At 31.2% G+C, this 15068-nt stretch overlaps 2 protein-coding genes and 1 long non-coding RNA gene across 4 annotated transcripts in view; 2 read left to right on the top strand and 1 right to left on the bottom strand.

Annotated features, from left to right (window-relative positions):
• The first annotated feature begins 1396 nt into the window (after positions 1 to 1396).
• Positions 1397 to 3172, top strand: LOC113786715 (uncharacterized). The gene is made up of 2 exons (XR_003472978.2): positions 1397 to 1536; positions 2692 to 3172. It is a non-coding gene; the product is annotated as an uncharacterized lncRNA (long non-coding RNA).
• Positions 3173 to 8720: 5548 nt separating this feature from the next.
• Positions 8721 to 10512, top strand: LOC101505053 (lysM domain receptor-like kinase 3). Its single transcript, XM_004487028.4, has one exon. It carries the CDS (start codon positions 8931 to 8933, stop codon positions 10245 to 10247), a length of 1317 nt encoding a protein of 438 aa, XP_004487085.1. The 5' UTR covers positions 8721 to 8930; the 3' UTR covers positions 10248 to 10512.
• A 743-nt stretch (positions 10513 to 11255) lies between these two features.
• Positions 11256 to 15068, bottom strand: part of LOC101504536 (phosphatidylinositol N-acetylglucosaminyltransferase subunit A) — a 4663-nt gene continuing 850 nt past the window's right edge. The window contains exons 2-8 of one of the 2 annotated variants that reach the window (XM_004487026.4): positions 13852 to 14427; positions 12723 to 12877; positions 12433 to 12523; positions 12148 to 12264; positions 11966 to 12069; positions 11651 to 11741; positions 11256 to 11558 (exon numbers count right to left, since the gene is read on the bottom strand). In XM_004487026.4, coding sequence (XP_004487083.1) covers positions 11439 to 11558; positions 11651 to 11741; positions 11966 to 12069; positions 12148 to 12264; positions 12433 to 12523; positions 12723 to 12877; positions 13852 to 14427 — 1254 coding nt within the window. In that variant the 3' untranslated portion in view covers positions 11256 to 11438. Of the gene's footprint in view, positions 11566 to 11650; positions 11742 to 11965; positions 12070 to 12147; positions 12265 to 12432; positions 12524 to 12722; positions 12878 to 13851; positions 14428 to 15068 lie in introns of both variants that reach the window. The other variant, XM_004487027.4, reaches the window with a different exon arrangement.

Here is a 15068-nt window from a genome sequence, read left to right on the forward strand (position 1 = left end):
AAGCCTATTTTATATATATATATATATATATATATATATATATATATATTAATTATTTGATTTTTGTTTTTAAAGAAAATAGAGAGGGGAATAGTAAAGTCTATTCACTTTCTTTCTTCATTAAATTTTTTCTTCTCCCCTCTCATTTTTGGCTGAATTAAAGAGACCCTAAAAATAAATATTCGAGGAGAAAATATTTGGCAAAAATTATAAGGGCTACTCCAAATTATTCGAGGAGAAAATATTCTCCCCTCTTATGTATCCCTAATTATATCTTTTTTAAGCAAAAATTATTAAAGGGAGTATAAGGGCTACTCCAAACTAAAATTGGAATAACTTTCTTTGTAGCCATATACCAAGACCAAGAGAAAGTTTAAATATTATCCAACACTAAAGCCACGTCACCCACCCCACCATTGAATAGAACGTTGTTTCTCAAAATCCAAATTAAACTCTTTCATTCTTTTGGCATTTTCCCTTAACCATTCCTCTAAACCACAAGAAACTATCTATTCCAACACTCCTTTCTAGCTCTCCAATACTCAACCAAAATCAAATCTTACACCATATCAATTTAGCAAAATAGAATGAGTAAAAAAATATGATTTATCGTCTCATTCATTTGAAAATAATAAACACAACATATATTTAAAGATTCATGTAAAACACTTATCTATTAGGTAAACGTTCTAACAATAACCTTCATCCAAATACAATTGTATCTTTGATGTTACGTTTGATTTCCATAAAATTTTCAAAGTTTTATTGATATTGTCTCCCATTACCGACATAGTTGTGGAATCATTAATCGCGTTGTAGAGCATCCAATTAATGCCACTCACTCGTCCATAAAAGGTGCAATTCCGGTAAGTAAAGATTGCAATTCTTCAATCAACACTAAAACAACCTTGTCTTACCCTGAATACGACATGCAAAAATGCCAACAATTCAACACACTTGGATATTAATTATTTGAAACAAGAATAAGGAGATGAAAGATCTATGATTACTTTGCACATCAATCAAAATAACCACTACACCCGAATTAAGTGGAATTTTTCTATCTATTTTTTTCGTCTTATTTTAAATATATATTTTTTTCAATTTTTTTATTTTAAATTATTTATTATTTGGTAATATCAAAATAACATTAATTACATTTTTTTATTATTGTATTTAAGTAAACAAATTTTCAACTAATTATAATTAATAAAAATATTTAAATAAATGAAATTTATTTTATTACTAAAATTAATTATTTTCTTAAAAACCGCATTCATGGAAAAATATGTAATTCAACTCTAGCATTTTCATGGTTCGATTTAGTTGAATACTAACAACTTTAATGGGAATCGCACTTAAGCTTGTCTCGTTTTATGACAACCCCACCAACATTAATTGAAGTTGACTTCCTAATTAATTGTTAGCCAAAACCTTCTAGCTAATTCTCAACTCCTATAAAAGCCGTTTGGGCCTCTTCCTTTTTCTCCATAAACACTACCACTCATAAATATATAGTATCATCTAAATTATTCGGTGAGTATTGATAAATGTCATCTCTTATTCTACTTCCTCTTTCGTATTTGTAAGTTTAGTTTGGATTAATTTGTTTTGGTTAATTTAGGTGATATTCTCGTTTAAAATGAGTGTATAGATCTTCATTCGTAAAAAGAGTCCTTGTGATTTTATAGATGTTTATGGATAAATTAAATGAGAAAGGTAATAAGAAAATTGGGATGCATAAGCTAATTAACTTATATGAGAAGTTGTAACAAAAAAAATAACTCAACTAAATTGTCTAGATTTTGTTTAAAAATCTTTTAAAATTAATTTTTATAGTATTTTATCTTTTTGTTACAATTTTTTTTAAATTTAAAAATAAAATTTCAAATGAAAAAAATTAATTAAAAAATTTTAGCTTAAAATATTATTTTAAGTATTTTATTTATTTGTTACAATCATTTTTTAATAATGAAATTTTCAAAAATACTTAAAATGAAAAGCTATTTTGAAATATACGTATATAAAAAAAAAGTGATTTTATCGTGTTAAAATATCTAATGATGAATATCTAAATTATTGAATGTCAAATTTTAAATCGGTATCAAATGAGTATAAAACAACTTCTACTAGTTTTAAGTAAGTTTTCATAAAAACTATAATTAAATATATAAAGTCAAAATCACTTTATAAAAATCTTAGTTCCTATAAAGTTTTTATATTTTGATTTTAGCTTCTATAAAAAAATTCCAAATTTTTTTATATTTTTATTTTTTGTCTCTACTTTTAGTTAGTTATGTGTATCTTTATAATTTTTGAATGATTTTTTTGTAGTTATATTAAAATATTACAAACACCCCTTACAAAGATTTATAATTTATTAACTAAAGATGAATTAAATATAAATTTTTAAGTATTTGATGCTTATAAATTTATATTTTATTTAAAAGTTCTAAATTTTTATGTAATAAATACTTATAATATTTTAAACATAATTATAAAAAATCATTTCAAAATTAAAAAAATGCACATGATTTGACGGAAAAAGTTTGCGTATAAAAAGTTAAAAAAAGAAGAAGCACAATCCAAGAAAAATGATTAGAAATTAAAAAAAAATGTCACATACATAAACATTACTAAATCGGTTCATCTAATCAACAATTTGGTATTTTGTTTGCAATGCAAATCCAGGTAGCTACTATACTAAATTAACTAGAGGCAAGAAGGGGTAAGGTTGTAACATTGTTGTCCAAAATGAGGCTTCTTGCAATAGCACTTTTGTTGGTTCTAGCAAGCTCATGTATGGCAAACCATAAAAGAAATTTAGTGTCCCAAATTATGTCCGAAAACCAGAAGAAGGAGCAAGACACAAAAGGAGATCATGGACTCATTGACCCAAATAATCATGTTACTGATGATAATGATCATCATTATATTCCTCGCAAGGATTATGGCACACATCCTAATGGCAATGAATGAAACGGTCTAATGAGAACAAGATATGTATAATATTCTAGTTGTAATGTTTGATTGATATGTATGATAAATTTAAAGAAATTCTTGGTTGGTTCTTTGCACTTATACAAGAATTTCTAATATATATATATATATGAATATCATATTTGTTTAATACTAGTATATAAAATAAATATATATTTTTTATGGTGGAGAATGTTTATGGTCTTCTTTATTGTGGTTGAGATAGACAATAAGCTGATTGGTACGTATATATAGTGATTCAATATTCCAACTCAATTGTTTTTCTTAATTTTGTGGACTTGATATCGATTAGATTATCTTGATTTATGTTTCAATTGACTTTGCAAACGATTTGTTAATAGATCGGACATCATTGTTAATCTTCAAATCGACCCACCTGAAGATCTCCTTGTTCCACCACACTATTATGTCACTTAATTTGTTTATGCGGAATTGGTAAAAAATCTCCACAAGCATCTACAAGGTTAGATGTGATTAAATACAAACTAAACCTTTTTAATATAAATTAATTGAAACAAAACAACTTCTTTATTTCATTAAAATAGATATCAAAGAACGCTCACCAGTCATCAATAATATGAGAATTTCCATATCATCTATATTACACTTAAATTGTTATTATTATTTGTTAAAATGTAATACTCGATTAAAAGACTTTGTAGATCAATTTATGATACGTATTGACAAACCAAACAATCTGTTTTTAGACCGTTATTTTTCAGTTAATTAGTTGCAACTATTTTTGTTTTTTCTCCTAAATTGTAACCAACCAGTACATAATTTTAGTTAGCAATGCTGAGAATATAAGATAAATTGCAGTTTTACAAAGAAGAAGAAAATTGACAGAGTGTAGAAACTATTGTAATCATTTCATCTCATATTAGTGATAATTCGAAGTCAGATTCAATCCCCAAATATAGGAGTTTAACTCTAAACTGGATTAACAATTGTATGTGTTTATTTTAGTATTGCAAGCTTTAATTTTGTGAAACCAAGAACATTCTTAAGTAAAAAATTTATCAATCTTCGTTTTACTGAAACCAAAAACTTTCTTAGGTGAGAAACTGAACAATCTCTGTTTCTTTTACTTTTATTTGAATTGAAATTAAACATTATTATTATTATTATTATTATTATTATTATTATTATTATTATTATTATTATTATTAATAACCTTATGCAAATTAAGTTTATTATTATTATATATAACCAATACACATTACATGTACTTGAATGTTCATTCAAGCCATAGACCAAGTAATTTGCTCTACACCCACATTTGTATCCAGCCCCAATGCATTCCACACGGCTACGGATCCATCCACAATGTTATTACGGCAAGGTGGTTGACAGAGTCACACTCGTCAACCACTTTTGCTGTAACACTATTTTTATTCTTTGCCGTAATTCGTATAATTTTTTCACATCTTGAACCTTTGTTGTACCACCCAGTGGATAACACCACTACTCTTTCACCGTTGTTATGGTAACTATCATCACACTTCGACGGACTTCCTCCGTCCCCACCTTCGCTAAAATCGTTCAAAGTGAGTAAGGCTTGTGTCGAAGATGAAACTCGTGGAGAGCATCTATATTGAGGGTATGATTTTTCTTTACATTGTAAGGTCCCAGAAGATTGACAATAACCGCCACCACCACTTGGTAGTGATGGTGTCGTTCTAACGCTGCATATGTGTCCCAACATTGGGATCATCATTGCATTTTCTATTGATGCAAACGAGTTGACCAGCGCAATCGTTGAGATTGTTGCAAGCTCCGTTGCATGAAGAAAGAGAGTTTGTGAGGAAAGGTATGTTTATGATGTTGAAAAGGAAAATGGAAGCTAGAAAAATGAAATTTGGTAGGTAAGCCATATTGAGATTAGAGTATATAGAGAGTGAGGATAGTTTTGTGTCCTTGTATATATTGTGACTTTGGCATAAGGCAATTGGAACAGATCACAAATAGATATTATAAAACTGAAACAAACAAATTTAAAATAAAATTGAGATGATAAAAGAATATAATAAAATATATATAGAATGAAATAAAATTAAAAAAATGGATAGACGGATAAATTGTTGCATCTTTCCAATAGATATTATTAAAAGATTCAATTCATTCAAAAATAGTAATTTTATATTATTAAAAATAAATTTTTTAAGCATTTAAGATTTTAAATACACAATTTTCAATATATTTTTAATTAAAATATTATTATATTTATATCATTATTAAGTATATTTGGAGTATTTTGTTAGTATTTATCTTAATATAATTTACTTATATAAAATATTTACCGAAAAATCGTAACCAATAGTTGAAAGGATTATGTCATCTAAAAAAAAGTTTGTTGAAGGAGTATGGCATCATATTCCTAGTAGATAGAAGTGAAAATCAAGATAAAATTTTATAGCTAGCTAAAAAAAATGGTCCAACTAGCAAGTTACCAGAACCTAAATTTGGTGTACCAATTTTGTCCTTTGGTAAATGCTTTTTGTCCTTCGCGGGCTTTTCGCTTTGCCACATATCCATATGATACATGCATGCATGCATACACACGCACACGTTCTCATAATATTGACGTATGTAGCACGAAAGAAATTGACGGTGATATTTGACTAAGTCTAACTCAACTTAACCATTCAACTCAATTCTACCATTTAGCTTAGCCTAGCTAAACACCATTAAGGTCATGTTGAGCTCCACCTTTATCAACTACACCAAGCATGCACTCAATTCAACTACATTAGTTAGTTTGACATCACATTATTGTCTAAGTAAAAGTTGTGCTCCTCCTTATAAACGCTACATGGTATGTCACACGTCTTGCACATATGATGGTATGTCACACGTCTTGCACATACGGGTGATGTTAGTTATGTGTGTTATAGCTCCACGCGCCTTGTACATACAAGTTGCATGGAGAATGAGCAACTAGCTCCATGCATTGTAGTACTCGTACAAATCAACTAGTTTCATGTGTTGTAGTACTCGTACGAACCAATAGTTTGGATCTTAGAGATGTAACATAATGAGATTTGACGTTCAAATAATGGTCCATTAAATCAAGAAGATATGACTATAAAATGAGACACTTAGGTGAAAAGGGGCAAATTCAAGATATCTTAAACAATGTGTTTTTAGCTCATCTATTTCGGAGTATTCTTGAAGCTCCATATAGGGTTGTACATGGATAAGTTTTGGGTTGGGTTTGGCGAACATCAACACTCAAACTGTATAGATGATCCTGATTTATGTTTGAAAATAAACTGTAATTTATAGCATTTGGTCGATTTGAGTCAAACTGTTTATTTTTTGTTTAGGTAGGTTGGGTCCTGGTTTACAAATTTTTTTTTTATTTTTCAATTTTTTTAAAATCATATTCTTAGCAAAAAAAAATTACTTTACCTTATTTTTTCCAAAAACATAATATGATTTATTTTCACTAATGTTTAAACATCAAATATATATACATATAATAAATATTAAATTTATAAATTTTATCCTAAAATACTTGCAAGCACGAAAATAACTAAAGTTATAGAGATTTAAAATAACATAAATTATTTACAAACATTAAAATAATTAAAGTGCAAGATCCTAAAATAGCAGCTACAACCAAAATAGCCCATACATGGACAAACCTTCTAAAATCTAGTATAAAAAGAAAAGTAATCGTTTGATTTTACTCAATACTTAATTTAAGGGGTCGATTTTCATAGTTTAAAAATCAATTAGTCTTGTAATAAAAAGTCATTTGGATTTTCATAGAGTAGAAAAAGTTTTGAAGACTTTTATGATAAAAGGTCAGAAACAAATATAAATTACTAGCATAAATGACTCGAGCAATGCACCGGTTAATATTTGCCTTAAAATTATTATTTTAAAAATTATTAATTATGTTAAATTCAAATATATTATATTTTTTTAATGATTCGTTAAGTTGCATGCAAATGGAGTATAATTCCTCCATAAAATTCATATGTGATATTGATTTATTTTTATCATGTGTATTTGTTTTATATTACTTCCTTGGCCCCTCGTTATAATACTGACATTTTAACAAAATTGTAATAATAGATTTGTTTAAAGTGTAATACATTTAGATATATAGTGCAAATTTTTTTCATGATTTCGAATAGTAAATTAAATATAGACATAACAATTCAAATATATTTCATGCATAGTGAATTATAATGTTAGATGAATAGTTTCTCTTTATTTTATACATGTTAAAATTTCTACTATCGAGTAACAATTTTATTGTAAAACATTTTTTGAAAGATATAATAATTTTGATTTGGAAGATTTGTGGAGTAGGGTATAATTGAGGATCGGGTATAACTTCATTGGTGACCTACAAGTCATATATATGTTCTAGCCCATTTGTTTCGAATACATCTAAGTTATAACACATTTTAAAATAAAATAAAAATCAGAATTTTCTATTTGTCACTTTCATCTATACCTTTCATCTCTTCAATATACTTAAAAAGATTATTTTATAATTTTTATTATATGTAAAAATAGGAAGTTCCAAAATAAGAAATTTAAAAAAAAATAAAGTCATTATTTTAAAACAAAATTTACATTTCAAAAAATTGAATAAAATTTTAAATTTTCAAAACTTTCATCCTATTTAAAAATTTCGAAATTAAAATTACATTTTTAAAATTTAATTTTCAAAACTTTTTAAAAATTTATTTTTTGAATTTTTAAAAGTTCTGAAATTTTTATTAAAAATAGTTTCGAAAATTTCAAATTACTTCAAACTTTCGATTTTTTTTAATTAATTTATTTGATTAAAGGTAGTTTCGATCTCAATTTTAGGCTTATATGAGAATAAAGTAGCTCATATATTTTTTACAACTTTCTTTGTACTCAATTTGTTTAACATCTTAATAAGAGATTGATTTGTCAAAGATAACATCATGTGCTCATTCCTTCCATAACAACAGTTGAAATGTGACTTAATCAAATTAACTCTATTTATCACTGATGTACTACTACTAAGCTCAAAGTAACAGTAAAATAACCATGACTAATTTTTTATTCTTGTAAATAAATAAATAAAACATGATTAAGTTTTTGTTATGCTATTAGCCATATTTATGTTAGTTGCCATGGTTATTTTTCCGCACTATTTATCATGTTAAATATTATGGAAAATTTAATAAGTTTAATGAAAAAAAATTATAATGATCAAATACATGCACTCGACACACAACACATATGGTTTAAGACCAACCTCTCATTCTCCAAAAGAGCAACAAAAGCCTCCATGTTTGGAACATTGAAGAAATATACACCCACAAAAGAAAACCTTAAATCCAATGTATTTTCCATCGTTTGGATTTTTAACCATACAAGAAGGAAATAGTGCTTTCTAGTGGGTCTCTTGCCTAAAAGCAATCCATCCAATTTAAGAAGAAACACAAGAGAAAGGGTATCAAGTGGATCCTACTTACGTCAACATCCTTTCTTGTGTTTTTATTTGCTTTTTAATGCAGCATTGCGTGAACATTTTTTGTTGTTTTAAGAGCCATTTTTTTAAAATAAAAAGTAAATTATTTGTATATAAAAATCTAAATAAATGTAGAAACGTTTACTTTTCTTTCTATCCACTTTCATTAATTAATATAAAAAATTTATCTCATTTTCTTTCCTTTAACTTTTTTTAACCAAATATATTCACAAATTCATCACATCTGCAATTATATTAAAAAAAAAAGGTGGTAACCGAGGCAGGGTTGTGGTGGTTGAAGTAGCGTCCACTATGAATCACAGCTGCAATTGAATACGACAGCCGCAATTCATTTCAGTTCCGTCACCATCGTTGAATCTTCAAACCTCCACTCACACGCCGCAATCCCTATCCTCACATATAGTAATAAAAACTCCTTCAATCTCCACCATTTCACTTTCCTATGTGCAAAACAAAAATGGCCATTAACGCCACAAACCCAAACTCAACTCCACGCACCACCCAAACACCCACAAGAACAACATCATCATCGTCATCATCGAAACCCACACGTGCAATCTCCCTCTCCAACAAAACCAAAACCCCTTCATTATCTGACAACCCTTCCACCTCCTACGCCACCACCACCGGCTCTACCGGTTTCCAACTCTCCACCGACACTTCTACCTCAAGTCCCACATCACTCACCTCTCTCCGCGGCACCCTCCCAGATAACCCGAACATCTACGATTTCTCCGAAATCCGTTCCGCCACTAACAACTTCCTCTCCAAACGCTACTCTTCCTCAACCCCTTGCTGGCGTTGCACCCTACGCAACGCTGACGTCATCGTTTTCCAACGCAAATCCCGAACCAAACTCCAAACCTCTCAGCTTCGTGAACTTCTCTCCGTCGTTTGCCGTAGCCACCACGTCAGCTTCATCAAACTCCTTGGCATTTCAATCTCCGGCGAATATATATACCTCGTTTACGAATTCGTCAACGGAGCTAACCTCTCCGATTGTTTACGAAACTCTAGGAACGTTCACTTCACCGTTCTTTCTACGTGGATTTCGAGAATGCAAGTTGCTACCGATCTCGCTCACGGACTCGATTACATTCATAATAAAACCGGTTTGAATATCAATTTCGTTCACAATCATATTAAGAGTAGCGCTATTATTGTTACGGAACCTGATTTCAACGCTAGGGTTTGCCATTTCGGCGCGGCGCAGCTTTGCGGTGAAGCCGTTGAAGAAAACGAAATTGATACAAAAAAAGTGGGGGAAATCACGGAGGAACCTAGATCCAAGGAATTGAGAAGCTCTATTGTGCAATTCGAAGGTGTACGGGGGTATATGTCGCCGGAATTTCAGGCTACCGGCGTGGCGACGCAGAAGTCCGATGTGTATGCCTTTGGAGTGGTGATTTTGGAGCTTTTGACCGGAGAGGAACCGTTGAAGTTTAAATTCGACGAGAAGAGCCGTGATTTTGTGAGGATTTCGGTTATTGCGACGGCGAGAGCGGTCGTGGAAGGCGGAGATGGTGGCGTGGAAGGGAAGCTAAGGAGGTGGGTGGATAGGAGATTGAAAGATTCGTTTCCCGTTGATGTTGCAGAAAAGTTGACACGTGTAGCATTGGATTGCGTACACGTGGATCCAGATATGAGGCCTAACATGGGGCGCGTTGCGGGGAAAATCTCCACGCTTTATTTGCAGTCAAAGAAATGGTCTGATAACATGAAATTGCCTGATATGTCCTTTTCACTGGCTCCTCGTTGAGTTCTTCTAACTTCATAGGGCACTTTTTTTTTTAATTAACTGGTTTTCTAAAAGATTAATTAAATTGAAAGAAGTAAGAATAGGTCGTTATGATTTATGATATGATGATGATAAGAGAAGAAATGTGGAAGGATTGATGGTGTTTTTCGTTTTCTTTTAATTGGTTTTTTGAATTCAAAATTGGCCTTGGATGATTCTTTGATCGTGATAGGAGTTGGGGAAGATGTATATATTTAATTTAATTAACGGCGTGAGTTTTTTTTAAGATGTGTAGTACAATTTTATATTTAAAATTAATTTATTATAGTGGTTAAATATAAAATTAATCATCCATTTGTTTTACTTCCAATTCCAACATACTTCGCATTCAGTTATGAACTTCAAAGGTGTGGAATGTCGTAGCATGTTGGCACTAAAACGTGTGGAGTATTTAATTACTTGGGCTGACGGCTGAAGCATTCTTGGCGGTATTAGCTTAGATGAGGTGGTGTTGGTTTTGTATTTAAAAATGATTTTTTGTTTGGTAACTTCTTCTTTCACTATTTAATGTTCTCAAAAGTCTTTTAATATATACCGGGATTAGTCAATCCAAAGGTATAAAATATGATAAGTCAATAGAAATCACCTTTTTGTTTTAGAAATGAAGAAAACCTAAGCCCATAAGAAATTTTTCCCCAAACTCCAATACAATCAGCAAGAAGCAAATGCCTAATACTAGCATGACAATCATAAGATAGGATTTTAGTCTATTTGTTTCACAAGTTTCATAATTTTTTCCCACAATTTAGCTTGGAGCTTATTCTATTGACTTATCATATTTATTAAGATGTAAAATTACATTTAATGATGTGATAATTATCAATTTCGATAAGAAACCATGAATTTCAAATGAATAGTTAAACAAATCAACAATATCACATCATTAAATGCAATTCTACATGTTATTCATTAATAAAATAGCACGTCATAAAAAAAAAATCTTTAAACTAGGTTGTTGAGGAAAAAATATTGAAACTTGTAAAGATAAGAAACTAAAATCCCAAATTAATGTGTTTGACTACCAAGCTCAACAAAGTAATGCTAAAAATAAAAACATCGACAATAACACTAGTAACAGCCTACCGTGGTTCTCTATATGGCAAAAGGCATGCTTCCGGCCTCTATATGCGCCAAGACCAACCAAACAAAGTACTAATGATTAGCTCCTTCTGCGGTACACCAAAACACACCGTCGATATCATTGTGTATTTTCCAATATTTCTTCATCACAGTTGTGTGGAAGAGTGAAATCCAGCACCTCCTCGATATCATCTGCAGGCTAGTAATGGAAATATGCAAGTAATACAGTTACCAAAACATAATCACACCGAAAATGTCATAAACATCCAAAGACCAATGCCTACCTGCCATAATTCCAAGAGCTGCCATAACAAATAACCAACAACCATTACCAAGCAAAACAGCTTGCCTGCCCAAGCTCCACAAAAGAGGTATCTAGAAAAAAGAGAAAATCAGGATTGGTATAAGTAGCTCCTCGATTCAATACAAACATGTATGCTCTATTGCTCCAATATTAAACTATCATCAATCTTTGAATAAAAAGAGAAAGATCTATATATATAATAATAAGATTCCCGATTCTCCTTCTAAATTAGGTATCAATTTTACACTTGAACTACTATCCCCATAAAGAAGAACCTATGATGTTTAGAGTGTACCGTGAGAGACGCTCTGGTAGATTTTGATTGGGACACTTCAAAGCACGGTCATACACAATTTCAGTCCTTTTGGCAACATCATGCCAGTCGTAGAGCTCCTTCATCTATAGAAAACACATGAACTGAAGGAACTGGTTTCCCCAACAAATTATCCAAATAGAACATTTAAACAGAAAACTTACTCGATTATGCATAGCTTGTGGATTGATTTTTGGCAGCATATATATGGCCTTTTGTATTGCATACACCATATCACTGGGATCAGGTTCTGCCAAAACAATCATGTCATCTGGCAAAACCTATATAGCAAAGAATTGCTTTTATATCAGGCCTCTAAGGACAGCATTCCAAATGTGTTGAATTGGAAAGAAACCGAATTTCTTAAAACAATATTCTCGTACAAACTAAGAAGTTATTATTTTCTCATCCAGAACTGACATACAAGCAAAACCTGTCGTACTACCTACCTCAGGAACTCCTCCAACACGTGTGCTGACTGTTAACAATCCACAACTTGCAGCCTCTAATATAGCTATGCAAAAAGCTTCTGTTAAGGAACTGAAACAGTACAAATGTTATTGATGATTAAATATTGATGTGCACCGTAACTGGTGCTGGTGTTAAGAACCCCGACATCTCATACAGGCAAACTCAAGCTTCTAGAACTGCTCAACTTCCAATAATTATGCAGAAGAATAATAAACTCACTGTTGCAAAGCTTCAAAAAAAGCAGAGAAGTTTGTTAAGGAAGCTGGACCTATTTAAGAAGATATGCCCACATATTAGAACAGATCGGACTTGTGCATGTGGCACAGCTCCCAACATATCAACTCGATCTTGTAGAGAATGCTTTTCTCTCATCTCTTCCAACCGCACACGCTTAGCTCCATCACCTCCAATAATGAAACGAACCTTCAAAACGGATATATATAAGTTATGCATTTGAATGAGTACAATTAAAAAAAAATTACTCCAACCAATCCTTGTAGCATTATGTATTTCTATGGTACGGCTCAATGCCAAGGACGGCGCTGTCCGCCAACAGATATAAAATTTATATCACATTGCTGAGTTATATGCGAGGAATACAAACCAAGTTTTACTTCAGCACTGATATTAAAGTTAACATCAAAGATTGTAAATATATACATTACTTACAGCGAAGGTACAGAGAAAGCTCCCTGTACAAAATTGTGAAAGGTTTAATAATGTGCTTGTACACTGGCCAAAGTACTTAATATTTTAAAGGCCACTAACTATCTATAAAGTAATTTTCCAATTGCAGCCTCATGAAAAATTGCCAATTCAATATTTTCCTCCTTTTGTGTTGGGAGGGAAGTTGAGGAGGATTGGTGCTTCTGTATCTATTTAAGCATCAATTATTAAATTGGATGGCCTCTCCTTCATGTTTGAGTTAGCTGATAAAAAGATCAATGTAAACAATAAATAATCATGACCATAAATAATTCTTTAACAACATGTCTGTGTTCTATATAACTCTTCATTGGAAAAGTAGGACAATCTTGGTAAAATTGTCGTCTTTTTTCTTGAAGGTCATCGTGAATTACTCTACCACATGAACCAAAGCAATTTCATATTTCCATCAATTTGTTCAGGTAATTCCAATTATCATCCAAAGATATATTGAATGAACTCATTAAAGCAGGCTGTGGCTTTTCAAAAGCTGCTTAGAAGCTGTCGCAGAAGGTCATTTATTTATTTATCTATGTATTTTTTAAAAGTGATTATTTGATAAAAGATGCTCTGAAGTACCATCAAATCAGTGATTGAATAAAATCCTTGTAAAACTTAAAAGTATCTAAAATATAAAAACAGATATTATTCAACAGATAACACAAAACAGCCCATAGGCTTTATCAACTCACATTGGGATGTAACCGGCATACTTCTGGGATGACTTCGACAAGCAAATCTACTCCCTTCCGATAAACCAATCGGCTAATAACAACAATAACAATTTCTTCCAATGTTCTTGGACAATCCACTGCTGGCTTGAACATGGAAGTGTCAACAGCATTAGGTATTACAAAAACTTTCTCTGGCGGCAATCCTGACCGCAACACTGTGTTTTCCTTGCTTGTATGAGAAACACATATCGCTTGAGTCACATCTGCCAAAGTAAACTGTAACACCTTGTTCATATGGATGCTTCCAACATCCGCAAAACCATACAAAGAATGATCTGTAAATACAACCTTATATCCCATGGTTCTTGCATGCATAAGAGCTTCATGACAAAATGTTGAAAAGGCTTGGTGTCCATGCACCACTGTAATTCTTTCTCGAATAAGAATAGTTCTTATAATTGGTAATAACCCGTAGAAGGTCGGCAATGTATTTTGCATAACAAATGGCCTCCATGGAACATAGTATACTTTCAAACCACCAGTCATATATCTGACCCCAGATCGATTTCCATAAGCATGAGTTGCAACCACCACCTGAATCATCAGTTTCATTTAATTCACGTTATTACAAACAATCTCAGCATAACTAACAACAACCAATTACTTCCCCTCTTTGAATCACATCATTAAATTGTATATACATAGGGAAACAAAAGTAAATTGCTCTTAAATTGTGCATTTACTATATAAACCACCAACTCCCATCTATAATGAAAACCAACACAAAGTTATGGGGTACAACTAAGGGGAGTTTGGATATACAGTTTAATTAAGTGCTTAATGAAATTAGTGTTTATTGTATGAGGGCTCATGTATAATTATTTCTACCATCAAAGAGGGCATGAATGAAAACTCTACTATGCTGAAAATAGCTTGTGAGACAATAAGCTATCTAAATGGGCTTATGAAAATAAGCTAGAAACAACTTAAGGACATGTCATAAGCTATTTTAACAAGTAACTCCAAACATTTAAACAAATTCTCATGTCATTATATAAGTCTAAATAAGTTGATCCAAACCCCTAATAAATAAATAAATGCTACCAAACCAAATAAGTTAATTACTATGGTTAACTGTCACCCTTCTTAACATTATATGATTAGAAAAGGGAAAGGAAGCACAAATTGAAGGCCAAAAATGCAAATATAATAAGAATAGATAGTTTACGTGTAGG

Source organism: Cicer arietinum, chromosome 1 (assembly GCF_000331145.2).
Source record: "Cicer arietinum cultivar CDC Frontier isolate Library 1 chromosome 1, Cicar.CDCFrontier_v2.0, whole genome shotgun sequence".
Taxonomy (NCBI): domain Eukaryota; kingdom Viridiplantae; phylum Streptophyta; class Magnoliopsida; order Fabales; family Fabaceae; genus Cicer; species Cicer arietinum.

Coding starts and splice junctions, on each gene's coding strand:
- LOC101505053 (XM_004487028.4), top strand. CDS start 8,931: ATGTGCAAAACAAAAATGGCCATTAACGCCACAAACCCAAACTCAACT.